This window comes from Artibeus jamaicensis, unplaced genomic scaffold (genome assembly GCF_021234435.1).
Source record: "Artibeus jamaicensis isolate MK-2021 breed Jamaican fruit bat unplaced genomic scaffold, CSHL_Jam_final scaffold_854, whole genome shotgun sequence".
Lineage (NCBI taxonomy): Eukaryota > Metazoa > Chordata > Mammalia > Chiroptera > Phyllostomidae > Artibeus > Artibeus jamaicensis.
In genome coordinates, this window is record NW_026522058.1 from 30,505 (window position 1) to 45,255 (window position 14,751).

Below are 14,751 nucleotides of genomic sequence, written 5' to 3' on the forward strand. Positions count from 1 at the left end.
ATTGTGGGTTTTTATTTGTGAAGTCAGAAATCTTCTTTAAATGTTTCCAAGTTCTTTTTCCTTACATGTCCTACCATTGGTTTTTATTTTCTCCCATTAAGTAATAGTTAACAGTCCCTCTCTCTGATGCAAAACCTTCTCTGCCACCTGCCATTTCACCTACTGTTTGTGTTTCTTTACTTTTGCTCTCTGATTCAAGATTTGGCCACAATCATATCTATAATCTCAAGATCATCATGTACATGCTTTTGTAAATAAAACTTGTCTCTGTCTGAGATGCTTCATGGCAATTTTTACTTCCTCATTCCTCAAGCTGTAAATGAGGGGATTCAGCAAAGGGGTGACCACTGTGTAAAAGACGGATACCACCTTGTCCAGGGGGAAGCTGGTGTCGGGCCTAGTATAGATGAAGATACATGGTCCAAAGAAGAGGACAACCACCATAAAGTGAGCTGAGCAGGTAGACAGGGCTTTCCGGCGCCCTTCAGCAGACTGTTTTCTAAGAGAAACTAAGATGACTGTGTAGGAGGTGACCAAAGCCAGGAAACAGGTGAGGGAGATGGTCCCACTATTGGACACCATCAGCACTCCTGTGAGGTATGTATCTGCACAGGCTAGTTTGATGACAGGAGGCACATCACAAAAGTAGCTGTCGATAACGTTAGGGCCACAGTAAGGCAGACGAACAGTCAAGATGGTCTGCACAAGAGAATGAACAGTGCCCCCCATCCAGAGTGCAAGGACCAGCTGTGTGCAGACCCTCATGTTCATCACATTGGGGTAGTGCAGTGGAGTGCAGATGGCCACATATCGATCATAGGCCATAATGGTCAGCAGGAAGATCTCAGCACAGGCAAAGAGATGCAGGAAGAAGAGCTGTGCAATGCAGTTGTCAAAGGAAATGGTTTTTCGCTCTAAAAGCAAACCCTCCAGCATCTTGGGCACAGTGACAGATGAGTGGCAAATATCAATAAATGACAAATTGCCCAGGAAGAAATACATGGGGATATGGAGACGTTCCGTAAAGACTATGGTAACCATGATGAGAATGTTCCCCCATAGAGTTAGCACATATGTGGCTGTGAATGCCATGAAAAACAATATCTTCAGTACCCAGTTATCAGCAAGTCCCAAGAAGACAAATTCAGTCACTCTTGTTTGGTTTAATGTATCCATCCACTGAGTTTTCCAAAGGACCTTGGGGTGGGGGTGGAGAATAAAAACTAATTCAGCTTTAATATTACAGGAATCAAACAAACTGAAGTGATTCTTTATGCTGATCTGAATTGTTTATATATATTTTAGAGTTTATGTAATTAAGACCAACCTAATAATAATTGCTCCTATGTACCCACCATGTATCAGGAGCCATACCAGGCACCTGATGTCCACCATTCTATTTAACCAAACTACACTATGGCGCAGGCATGGATGAGCCTGTCTCACAGATGAGATAAGTGGGCCTTATGAGAATACACCCTGGCTGGTTTGTCTCAGTGGATTGATCGTTGGCCTGCAAATCAGAAGGTCACCAGTTCAATTCCCAGTCAAGTCACATGCCTGGGTTGTGGGCCAGGTCCCCAGTTGGGAGCATGGGACAGGCAACCAACTGACATCTCTCACACCAAAGTTTCTCTCCCTCTCTTTCTCCCACCCTTCCCCTCTCTCTAAAGTAAATAAATAAAATATTTTATTTTTAAGAATAAATAAGTTGCCAAAACCCTTAGCCACTAGTCAGCTGGCTCTTTTCATTTCATTCTAATCCACAGATACCACTAAATTAATATTTCAAAGTGCAATTCCTAATAAAAATCATTCCCTATTTGACTCTTTCTATCAAATTAAATGTACCTTCAAAACCTGTAACAGTCTGCTGCACATTAATTTTTTCCCATGCATTCTTTTCTCCAGCCAAACAAGTTCCCATTCTTCAGCTATACTACCTCCACTTACTTTCCAAAATCTTTGTCTCTATCTACTCTGCTTCCTCAGCTCAGAGGAAACCCTCTAATCAAGTATACTCTTCTCACCTCATCAGTGACTATTTATGTACTGTTCATTTTTCAAGTCTGTCTCAAAGACACTCTTCCTTTAGAAAACTTCCTGACACAAGCAAATTCTATCTCTGCCCTTTTTATTTGGAACTTAACTGCAAAGAAAAATGAAATATTTAGTTTTTCTCACCAGTAAGCTGAAATTTTATTTAAAAGCAATAACCACATATGACTTATTCCTTATAGCACATAGCATGGTTCCTTGCACACAATAGGCATGCAAAAAATATTTTTATTTGAACTGAAGTAACCTGAAAAAGAATCCAATCCTTCCTGCACAATAGAGATAACAAGTGACTAAAGACACGTAGTTTTTTAATTTTGTAATATGATTTGTCCCTGAAGACATATTATTATATGAATACTAAAGTTATATTACCTTTAATTCCCTATACTGATTAGGTGGCTAAAAACTGCAACAGAGTTTACAAATTAATTACAACAAATTATTAAAAATATTGATGTTATTGATTCAATTATTTCACTTGTAGCAATCCTCTAAGTATCCAAACTATGAAAAAAACTAAATGCAACTAAATATTAATGCCCTGACCAATGTGGTTCAATTGGTTGGGCAGCGTCCCACATGGCAAGATGTTTCTGGTTCAATTTTGGCTTAGGACGCATGTCTGGGTTGCAGATTCAGTCCTAGGCCAGGATGTGTACCAGAGGCAAACAATTGACGATTTTCTTGCACATCCATGCTTCTCTCCCTCTCTTTTTCCTTTACTTTCTCTCTAAAAACAGATAAGTAAAATCTCTAGGAAAAAAACAGAAAATACTAATTACAGCATTATTTAAAATAACAGTCTTGGGGCTTTTCTATTTCTCATCAAAATCCCAATGGCATTTTCTTGAAACCTGAATAAATATAGTGGAACTTAAATAGAACTGTATGCAGCTAATATTAAAATATTATGAAAAATAAAAATTGAGATAAACTTGTTTACAGTCTCAACAATTTAAAATGTATATAATGTAACGTGTGTTTTCAAAATACATATAGTAGACTAGGAGAAAATATTGCAACCCATCTGACCAAAAAGGAACAATTTCTTCTTATTCAAAGACCTTTCAAAATTTGGCAAGGAAGGAGAGATGACAATTAAATATGGGGGAAAATATAAGTAGGCAAATCAGGAAAAATGCAAATGACAAATAAGTATGCATGAAAAGATGCTTAACTTCAGAAGTAAGTGAAAAAACAACCAAATCCTTTTTTGTCTCTCTTCAGACCAGCAAAGGTATACTCAGGCTTGTAGAATGCTACTGGAAGAAGGTATTATTAAGACCTTTTTGGCAAATAACCTGGCAGTGCCCTCAAAATTTTAAATGCTTATAGCTCCAATCCAGGAATCCCCCCTTCTAGGTCTATACAGGGTGGGGCAAAAATACATTTACAGTTGTGAGTATGCAAAACACAGAGTTTATCCTTATATTATTATTTATCAATTATTGTATTATTTTCCATACAAACGAATATAAACCTAGTTTTGACCTACTCTGTATTTCACAGAAATAAAGGAATTGGCGATTAGGGCTATATGTTTTAAATATTTCTAGCAAACCATGGTACTAAAAATAAACTAAATGTTTATCAATAGAGAAATAGGTAAATTAATTTTAGCATAGCCTCAATATTATGTAGCCATTAATAACAATGAGTCAGGTCTACACACACTGAAGCAGTGATTTTTAATGCCTGAGATGGGTGGTTATAAATTTTGTTGCCCAGTCCTCACTCCAAACAATTAATCCAGACTCATGAGTACTTTTAAAGCTCCTTGTTGATTCCAATGTACAGCCAAGATTACAAGCTATTTTCATGGAATGTCAACAATATATTAAGTAAAAAGACCCTATTATAGGTGGGGAGCACCTGGCGGGGTGGGCTGGGATGGGGGTAAAAGACAGAAAACTGTACTTGAACAACAATTAATTAAATTTTTTTCTAAAAAGACCATATTATGAATATATTGTGAACCAGAAAAGAAGGAAGAAAGGGAAGGAGAAAGGGAAGGGAGAAAGAGAGAAAAAACAAAGAACCAGAGAAAGGAAGGAATCAAAAGAGTTTTTACCCTGGCTGGTATGGCTCAGTGGACTGAGTGCCGGCCTGCAAACCAAGGTGAGGCAGGTTCAATTCCCAGTCAGGGCATTTGCCTGGGTTGTGGGTAAGGTCCCCATTAGGATATGCGTGAGAAGCAACCACACTTTGATCTTTCTCTTCCTCTCTTTATCCCCCCTTCCCCTCTCTAAAACTAACTAACTAACTAAATATATATTTTTAAAGAATGCCCTGTCTGGTGTGGCTCAGTGGATTGAGTGCCAGCCTGTGACCCAAAGGGTTGCCAGTTCAATTCCCAGTCAGGGCACATGCTTGGGTTGCAGGCCAGGTCCCCAGAAATGGGAGTGCAAGAGGCAAATATACACTGATATTTCTCACTCTCCCTTTGTCTCTCTAAAACTATGTAAATAAAACTTAAAAATAAAATTAAAAAAAAGGAAGAAAGATGCTCTGAGGTCTTAAAGATGAGGATTGTTTGATTTTTTTTAAGATTTTCTTTCTTTCTTTATTTATTTTTAGACAGAAAGAAAGTGACTTAGAAGAGAGGGAGAGAAACATCAATATGTGCTGGCTTCTTGCACGTCCCACACCGGGAACCAAGCATGCAACCCGGGCATGTGTTCTGACTGAGACTCACACCGGTGACCCCTGGGCTAGTGCTCAATACACTGAGCCACAGCAGCCAGCGCTGTTTTTAAGCTAAGAGCTAAATGGTGTCCTCTTCTCTGCATACAGAGCATGCAGTCAACACCATCTCTCCCATATTTTCCAAGAAGGCAGTCATGGTGAGTTGTGTCCCAGAGAGTGACACAGAGTAAGGAAGGACAGAAGAGCAGAGCTCTTGTAACTCAGCTGTGGTCTTCCATTTCTTCTCCAGAAAGGCACAAATCTAATCTGTATGCTGGCTTTCAGAGCCCAGAAATGACACGCTTTCTTCAGTGGTAATAATTACAGCCTTGTTTAAACAAATAAACAAAGACTGAATGACCATCTGCTAGTAGAAGAGACTCATTCTCTCTTCAGATGGTTGTGTCATATTTAACATTTGCTCTATGAAGATGTGTGAACTAGGATTATGCTGGCTTCATAAAAAGAGTTTGGGATTTTTTCATCCTTTTGGATTTTTTGGAATAGTCTGTGAAGAATAAGGGTTAGCTCTTCCTTAAATGCTTTGTAGAATTCTCCTCTGAAAGTGTCTGGTTCAGGGGTTTTGTGTGATGGGAGTTTTTTGATTACTGCTTCAATTTCATTTGCTGTTATTGGTCTCTTCACGTTTTCTGCTTCTTTTTCATTGAGTTTTGGAAAGTTATATTTTTCTAGAAATTTGTCCATTTCCTAGCTTTTCAAATTTCTTGGCATACAGTTCTTCATAGTAATTTCTTACAATCCCTTCTATTTCTGTGATATCAGTTGTAATCTCTCCTGTTTCATTTCTGATTGTGTTTATTTGGGTCCACTCTCTTCTTTTCTTGATGAGCCTACTTAAAGGCTTGTCTATTTTGTTTATCTTTTCAAAGAACCAACTCCTGGATTCATTGATTTTTACAATTGTGCTTTTAATCTCTATGTCATTTAGTTCTGCTCTGATCTTGGTTATTTCCTTCCTTCTACTTGCTCTGGGCTGTCTTTGTTGTTGTTCCTCGAGTTCTTGCAGGCTTACAGTTAGGTTTTTGTTTGAGATGTTTCTATCTAGGTGCCCATCAGTAAATGAATGGATCAAAAAATTATGGTACATATACACAATGGAATTCTATGCAGCCAAAAGAAAGAAGGCGCTCCTACCCTTTGCAACAGCTTGGATGGAACTGGAAAGCATTATGCTAAGTGAAATAAGCCAGGAGGCGAAAGATAAATACCATGTGATCTCACCTTTAACAGGAAGCTAAATAACAAAACAAACACTAAAGCAAAATACAACCAAAGACACTGAAATCGAGAACAGGGGGACAGTGACCAGAAGAAAGAGGGGAGGGAATTTCAGGGGGAAAAGGGGAAGAATTTACAGGTACTAGTATAAAGGCCACATGGACAACAACTAAGGGGGGGTGGAAATGGAAGGAAGGTGGGGAGGGCTGGTGAGGGTGGGCTGGGATGGGAGTAAAAGACACAATACTGTAGTTGAAAAATAATTAAAATTTAAAAATCTAGGGACTTCCGCCAAGATGGAGAAGTAGGTGGAGGATCCACCTCACCTCTGTGCACAACCAAATCTAAGAACAACTATTTTTAACAGCAGTCACAACCAAGCCACACGGAAAATCGACAATACGGAGTCCAAAGGACAACTAGATACTCGGCTGGACCGGTACGAGGAGCGAGGCCAGCAGCGGAGCAGGTTAGCAAGAAAAAATTCCCGGGGCGGTGCGCGGTGCGCGCAGGCAACGGAGGGCGCTGATCGCTGATCGCCAGCGAGCTGGCTGCCAGAGCGCACAGGGAAGAGGCGCGGTGGGTCGGTCGGTCGCGCGCATTTACGTGCGGAGAAACCAGTGAGAAGGGAAACCCGTGCGGTGCAGCAGGCTCGCACAATTAGGATCGGATAAGCAAGCCCCGAGGTGTGTGAGGGACTGGATGCGCTGGGCTAGCGGAGAGGAACGCCATTGCTCCCTCTCTGACCCCGCCCCCACACACAGCGTCACAAACCAGCGACCTGGGTCGCCCCGTCCTGGTAAACAACTAAGGCTTCGCTCCGCTCACTTAACAGCACGAATAGACCAAAAATGGCTCTAGGACAACTCAGAGCCCCAGAACCGATAGACCTAAGTGATGAAGAAATAGCCAGTCTTTCAGATGCACAGTTCAAAACACTGGTTATAAGGATCCTTACAGAACTGGTGGATTTTAGTCACAAATTAGAGAAACATATGGAAGCTAAATTAATTGAAATGAATGCTGATACAAAAGATACCAATAGTAATGGAAAGAAAATTGGGACTCAAATCAAGGGAGAGGACCAGACGGAAGAAAAAAATGATCAAACAGAAAGGAATGAAGAAATAAGAATTCAGAAAAATGAGGAGAAGCTTAGGAACCTCCAGGACATCTTTAAACGTTCCAACATCCGAATTATAGGGGTACCAGAAGGGGGAAAGGCACAACCACCAGTTGAAAAATTATTTGAACAAATAATAAAGGAGAATTTCCCCAAGATGGCAAAGGAAATAGACTTCCGAGAAATCCAGGAAGCTCAGAGAGTCCCAAAGAAGTTGGACTCAAGAAGGAACACACCAAGGCACATCATAATTACATTAGCCAAGATTAAAATGAAGGAGAGAATCCTAGAAGCAGCAAGAGCTAAGGGGACAGTCACCTACAAAGGAGTTCCCATCAGACTGTCAGCTGATTTCTCAAAAGAGACCTTACAGGCAAGAAGGGGCTGGAAAGAGGTATTCCAAGTCATGAAAACCAAAGATCTACAACCAAGATTGCTCTACCCAGCAAAACTTTCATTTAGAATGGAAGGACAGATAAAGTGCTTCTCAGATAAGACCAAATTCAAGGAGTTCATCCTCACCAAGCCCTTATTATATGAAATGTTAAAGGGACTTACCTAAGAAAAAGAAGATAAAAAAAGATGAACAGTGAAAGGACAGCAAACTCACAGTTATTAAGAACCACACCTAAAACAAAAGCAAACTAAGAGGATAGCTAGATCAGGAGCAGAACCATAGAAATGAAGATCTCATGGAGGGTTAGCAACAGGGGAGTGGGAGGAGGGGAAGGGGGGGAGAAGGTACAGAAAATAAGTAGCATAGACAGTAGATAGAAAATAGATAGGGGTAGGGTAAGAATAGTAGGGGAAATACAGAATCTAAAGAATTTGAGACACATGTTCATGAACTAAAGGGGGAAATGGTGGGGGAGGGGTATGCAGGGTGGAGGGGAAGGGAGGGGGGGAATAGAGCAAATGTAATGGCATAATCAATAAAAAAAAAGAAACTAAAAAAAAATAAAAATAAAAATAACAATCTAAAAAAAAACAAAAAGATTTGTGAGTGCCTAGCCAGAAACTGTGCTAGGGATTCAAATGCAAAGAGAAAGGGGGAAGTGCTGGTCTTGATCTCTCCCAACCCCCAAACTCCATAACTCTATGACTTTTTTAATAAGTAGAAAAAAAGAAACAGGTGCTCTGGCAAAATCTAAAAGGTGACAAGTCAGAACCCTAGGCATCTTGAGGAATCTTGGAGAATGTGTATATATGTGGTGTATATTTATTGGTGCCCTCATGGAAAGCAACAAAATGAAAAAGTACATTGGGTTGAAAGACAAAGGAGAGGTTAAAATACTTCTCAGAGGTTAAAAGGCCTTCTATTAAACTTCTAAACACTGCACACTCATGTAACATTTCAGACAAGTGGTGAAGATGGGGTCTTGCTGAACACCAGGAACATATGTGAACACAGGTGCAAGCCCACAACAAACATGGCAGGCAAAGCAGGTAAAGAGGTGGTAAAACTTACCAGTTTTCTCCTATTATGCAGCTGATTGATGTTCTTTAACCCATGTCTTTCATAATTCCTCCTAAAATGAAATAAGGAAAACAAAATACTTTTAAATACAAAATTTTAAAAACTCTGCTTTGTACATTGGTAACTGGTTTTCTATTTAAATAGCTGCACCTTTTTAATGTTGGTGCTTGTATTTTTTTTAATCCTTTCATTCTCTGTAATTTTGCATGTGTCCTTTTCAATACCTTTGTCATTCTCTGCCAAGAATGGCAGAACTAAGCCTGCTTGCCATTTCTATTTTAAGCAGTAATTACCATGGCACTTTAGAACTGTACTTGAACTGATTCCAAAAAACACATTTATTACAGAAGAAAAGTATTTTTGTTAATATAAATAAATGGCATACTTTAAGACCTATGACCTGATATTAACTTTAAGCTTAAATTTTGTATCATGAAAATAAAGAAGTATTTTGATTGTGGTAAATATGTCACAATGTACACATACATCAAATCATCACACTCTTATCTTAAATATATTCAATTTTTATTTGTCAGCTATATCTCAATAAAGTTGGGGGGAAAGAAAATATACAAGTTTCTAAGGAGTTGTGTCAAATCAAAACAAGTTAGTCTTCAGTTCTATTGCTCTCCTGCTGAAGTAATAAATGTTATGGAGTGAAGACCTACTTTGTAAATTGACATATCTAAACTTTTGGATTCTGCTTCTTTTTACTCCTTTAATGAATACATCTATCATATCTGTGACTTGGGCAAGTCACCTGATTTTATTTTCATTACAAAGTAGTAATAATTTTATCTCTGTAATTATTGTGATGGTTCATTTTCTTTGTCAACTTGACTAAGCCATGGTATTTCATTGTGTGGCCAAATACCAGCCTAGGCATTATTGTAAGGGTGTTTTTTCAAATGTGAAAACATTTAAATCAGTAGACTTTGAGAAAAGCAGAATACCCTGCACAATATGGGTAGGCCTAATACAATCAGTGGAAGGCCTTAAAAGACAAGACTGAGGTTTCCAGGAGAAGGAATTCTGCCTCCATACTATATTCCGATTCACGACTATAAGACTAACTCCTACCAGTGTTTCCAGTCTGCCAGCCTGCCCTCAAAACTTCAGGTTAACCAGGCCTCACAATCTCATGAGCCCATTCCTTAAAATAAATCTCTCTCTCCCTCTTTCTCTTTCCCTATACATATTATTTTGATAAATACATTAGGTGATAGATAAATATAGATAGAGACAGGAATAGATGATAGAGAAATAAATGATTGATAGATAAATAGATAGATCCCATACATCACCTTTCTCTGGAGAACTCTGATTACTAAAATTACCTTCCTTGTAATTATCTTAAAGATAGGAATGTGGTTTAGGTTTAGGAAAGTTCAGGTATATAAGAAGACCACTGCTCCTTTATTGTTCTCAAGGGATAAACTTCCTTTGAAGATTTCACTGTGTCCTCTCCCCCTCCCTCAACATCTACTTTAAATAACTAACAATAGAGGTGAGGCAGAAAGAAGATACGAAAATTCCTATAATCCAATCAACTTGAGCTAGTAACTATCAAACTCTGACTCACTTTTAAAGGTTTGCTTGTCACAAATAGATTTTCCACTGGCTTCAAACCTCTGGGAGGTCCCAGACCTCCTCTAATGATTTATTTCTCCTCTTACAACATGTTACAGAAGCCTAGACTGTAAAATCGTGGAGCACAAAATTCTGCACGCGGCGCATTTCAGGCTTGAAACCTTCGAGATTTTTATCTACCTGACAAAAGATTTTGAATTGATCATCCAATGACTATAATTGAATTTGCCATCAATGAATACTCAAGGGTATTATTAAAAGTTTTCTGTTTCGCTGAATTTCCAGTGATTAATCTCCTTCACTTAGCGATTTAATAAGTGGACAATAAAACCAGCAGCCTCCAACTATGGAAGAGTTCCAAACTTTGGCAATTAGCATGACATCAGTTTGCTTAGCCACTGTACTAACCACTGCAGTACGCCCCAGGGATTCACAGGCCAGTGGCAAGTGAAACCTCACTCAGGAATATTCAGTAAATTGGTACCAAGCTACGAACTTCCAAAATGCCCAATCTGTATCCTAGAACACACTTAATGTCCAGAAATATCGACTAGACCCCTCCTTGTAGGCCTTTTGTACAGACTGGATAAAAGTTTAAAGCAAAAAATATATATAATCCACACTCTACAGGTTGTTTGCATGGGGTAACCCCTTTCACTAAGGCAAAAGTATAAGAAGGTTTGTAACCAGTCGGGTTTTTTTAGTTTATTTGTTTATTTTGAGAGAGACAGGAAAGGAGAGAGAGAAGGAGAGAAACGTCGATGTTTGAGAGATACATCATCAATTGGTTGCCTCTTACTCACCCCCAACTGGGGACCTGGCCCGCAACCCAGGCATGTGCCCTGACTGGGAATCAAAGCAGAAACCTTTCAGTTTTCAGGCTGGAGCTCAATTCACTGAGACACGCCAGCCAAGACAAGTTTTTAAATCTCCTTAAAAGAATTTTGACCACTTAAAGCAAAAAATAATAATAATAAGTTGTGGAATTTATTTTTTAAAGATTTTATCTGTTTATTTTTAGACAAAGGGGAAGGTAAGAAGAGAGGAAAATATCACCGTGTAAGTTGCCTCTCAAGCACTCTTACTGGGGACCTGGCCCACAACCCAGGCATGTGCCCTGACTGGGAATCAAGCGGCAATCCCTTGGCTCACAGGCCTTTGGTTTTCAGGCTTGCACTCAATCCACTGAGCCACACCAACCAGGGTAAGCTTTTAAATTTTCTTGAAAAAATTTTCACCACTTAAAGCAAGAAAATAATAATAATACATAGTGGAATTTATAACATGCAGGAGTAAAATATATAAAAATAATAAGAAAAAGGCTGGTAAAAATAGTAGTTTGAAAGATTCTTATATTACACTGCCAGGTGTTGTAGACCACTCTGCCATGGTTCTAGGAATTGTATCTCAACCCCCTTGTGGCTAAGGGCAAGGGACAACCTCTGGAATGCCAGCTGCAGGAGACAAAGCTTGTCTCTGGTAGCAAACACTGCCTCAGTTCCTCTCCCTGCCCCCAAAGCTTAGTCGGAAGTCAATGACAGGTAAGACCCCTCACAGCGGGGGGCAACCTAAGCCAGATTCAATCACTTGGGAGGCCTTCATAGAAGGACTTGGCGGGGGGGGCTGCAACAAAGAGCAATGGACTCTAGCCCCCAGCTTTGACATAGCCCAATTCCCCATGTTCTCTGGCAGATGCGCTTCCTGGCTCTAATCCCCTTAAGCCTGAATATCTGATGGGGAAAGGTGCAGCTTCTTGCCTTACTAGAGCATGTACTGGGGGAAAATATGGCATCACAAAGACTTCCTGATAAACCTATGAAATGTGCTCTGCTAAGAGTGCTTTCATGCATATGTTAAGGGTTCAAGCAAGAAACCCTAAAACTCTATTTCTGACAGACTCTGACTCATAGTAAGCCCTCAGATTTCTTTGAAGTGTTATCTACAGTTTCATCCTTGCCACCCTGTATTCCTGTGCATTAGAACCCACTAAAAGCCCTGGAGGACAGGACTCGGGGCCTTTTCCTCCTTGGAGAAACTGACCACTACTGGCCTTTTTCCTTGAGAAACTGACCACTGCTCACTTCTCCTCCCCAAGCAGATCACATCATATCTCGGTCATGATTACTCTCCATCGTGGCACTTGGGAGAACTTGTGAGGGAAGTTGCTCCCATAGCTGGGGTCCGGCCTTGGCAGGTCTCAGGGTCCCCAAAGGATGAACAGTGAAGATGAATGAAGAGTCAGACACCCAATTAGATGCCGGAGAACAGCCAGCCTTCGTGGGTCTGCCTGAGCTCCCAGAGTTTGATTTAAGCTTTATTTTTATAGAGATTGTTATATAACATTAAAGGAACAGGTGTATGGCATGATCAGTTAAGCAGAAAGAATCAATACAGAGGTAACTAGGAAAAGTACAGGAAATTCCATAGATTCAGTTATGTTAAAAAAGGGTTATTTTGACTAGGAGAGCCATTAATCAGACAATTAGAAATAGCTGTATGTACAGAGTGTTAAATGTCTTACTGATGAATAGAGGTTTATTAAAGTTCTTAGAATTTGGTATGGGTTAAAAGGACATGCCAGACTGAACAGTGGTTATAAGAAATTTATTACAAGGCCTTTGTGGTGTCTAACTTAACTATCTATCTTTCTGCCTAAACTCTTACTTTATGTACTTTGGACTCTAACTCTTTAGCAATTGTTTTTACATGCTCAGTTTGTAATAGTTAACTAGCTTCTCCTGCTTCTTTACCTGTCTAATTCCATTAATATATATTCCTGTCCGAGGTAGAGGAGGGGCTGTCAATCAATCAACTTTTAGATATTTAGGGGCTTCCCCATTAGGGAGGACTTTTATTCTATAGCCAAGAAATCATTTTGTACAACTTTATTGGAATTCTGCAGATCATTGGGCCTGATATACAGGTGTCTAAACATCCCACCACCTATTATTCACAGAGACAAACATGCAAGGAGAGATAGACAAGAAATCCAGCCACAGTTGCCTCTGCTGTGCAGATGCATCTCAACCATCCCAAATGTGTCAAGGGATGGGTGTTGGTCAGCTCCTGACATTACATAGGCAGTGGTAGGATATTACTTGATGGTATACTGTATTAAAGATATATAATTGTATGTCCAGAAGGTATCCAACCATGTAATATGAAAAAATACAGACATTGATTGAGGAATATACAAGATAGAAGAGACATTGTAAAGAGAAAAATGACACCTCAGTCCCTTCAAAGCAGGCCCCTTGGAACCTCACACAGTTCTCCCAATCACCATCAGCTGCCCCATCACATTTTCCTGAATGCCATCGATGGTCTGAAATCTCTTCCCTTTCAAAGGTAATTTTAGTTTTGGGAAAAGCTAGAAGTCACAGGTTGCCAAATCTAGGCTGTACTGGGGCTGAGTCACTTATGTAATTTGATGTTTGTTAAAAAACTCTGCATGAGACTTGACACAAGAGTGGGCACATTGTCCCACTCACTGGCAACTCAATGAAGTTGCGAATCATCAGTTGCCCATAGCTGAAGCCACCTGAATCACTGGAATAGTTTCTGCAGAGTACTGTTCAAGCTTCTTGCAAAATTTGATGTAGATTTATTGCTCTACTCAATCATTTTGAATGCAGGGCCACACAGTACCCATGCTCACTCAGCAACATCTATTGCCCCCACTGACTACTACAGTGAAGTCATCATTCTTCACCCACACACATTCCTGTCCACTCTCCTGTCTGCCAGGTTACGTCAATGTCACACAAACTGTTCTCATTATGTTAACAATGGCTGGACTTTTTCCAGCCAGACATCAGATTCTAAATGCTAGAGAAACAACTAAAATAAAGTGCCATAGCTAACAAGGTAATAGTAGAGATAAAATGTTTTTAAAACTTAATCCAAATTCAAAAAGAAAGAAAGCATACAAAAAATGACAATCAGAAGCAAGCAGCAAATTGGTGGATGTAAACCAAACCCCATCAGTTATTATATTAAATATAAATTGTCTAACCTGTATTCAGAATATATGAAGAATACTTACAACTCAATGATAAAAAGACAAAAATCCACCTTAAAAAATGGGCAATAGGAAGATGGTGATGGAATAGGATGGAGAGGATTCCATTTCCTGTACACATGGGAGAAAATCCTGGCCGATCTACAGAGGAACAGCACAAACAGCCAACAATTCCCCAGCATGTATGAAAATAAGAGACCAAAAACTGTAATGGACAGTGAAAAACCAGACAGTAAGGAGACAGTTGCAGGTCAGTAGGGTCTCAGGGACCTGAGCAAAGACAAGAGCAACGGCCTCGGTCTGTGACCAGCTCCCGGTGCATCTGCCATGGACTCTTCAGGAGCCCCAGTGCCCTGCAGGTCTACAGCAGACTCCTTGGGAGCCTCAGGCCTGTGGCAGGGTCCTTGGAAGAGAGCTGGGTCATCAGCTCCCTCCCTCCCTGTCTAAGCAAGGTTGGGCAACACCAGGGAGAGACCTTTCTGCTTGAGTTTACAGAGAGGGTAATAAGGACAAAGGGCCATGTTCAACCGCAGACACTGTGGTCACCAGCCCAAG

The 14,751-nt window shown here is 40.0% G+C and overlaps 1 protein-coding gene across 1 annotated transcript; it reads right to left on the reverse strand.

Annotated features, from left to right (window-relative positions):
- Positions 1–234: 234 nt before the first annotated feature.
- LOC128626696 (olfactory receptor 1509) lies at positions 235–1,191 on the reverse strand. The gene has a single exon (XM_053660751.1). The coding sequence runs from the start codon at positions 1,174–1,176 to the stop codon at positions 235–237; it is 942 nt and encodes a 313-aa protein (XP_053516726.1). The 5' UTR covers positions 1,177–1,191.
- Between the last annotated feature and the right edge of the window lie 13,560 nt (positions 1,192–14,751).

What these genes read in the sequence shown, in the direction of transcription:
- LOC128626696 (XM_053660751.1), bottom strand. Translation starts at nt 1,176, where the DNA reads ATGGATACATTAAACCAAACAAGAGTGACTGAATTTGTCTTCTTGGGA.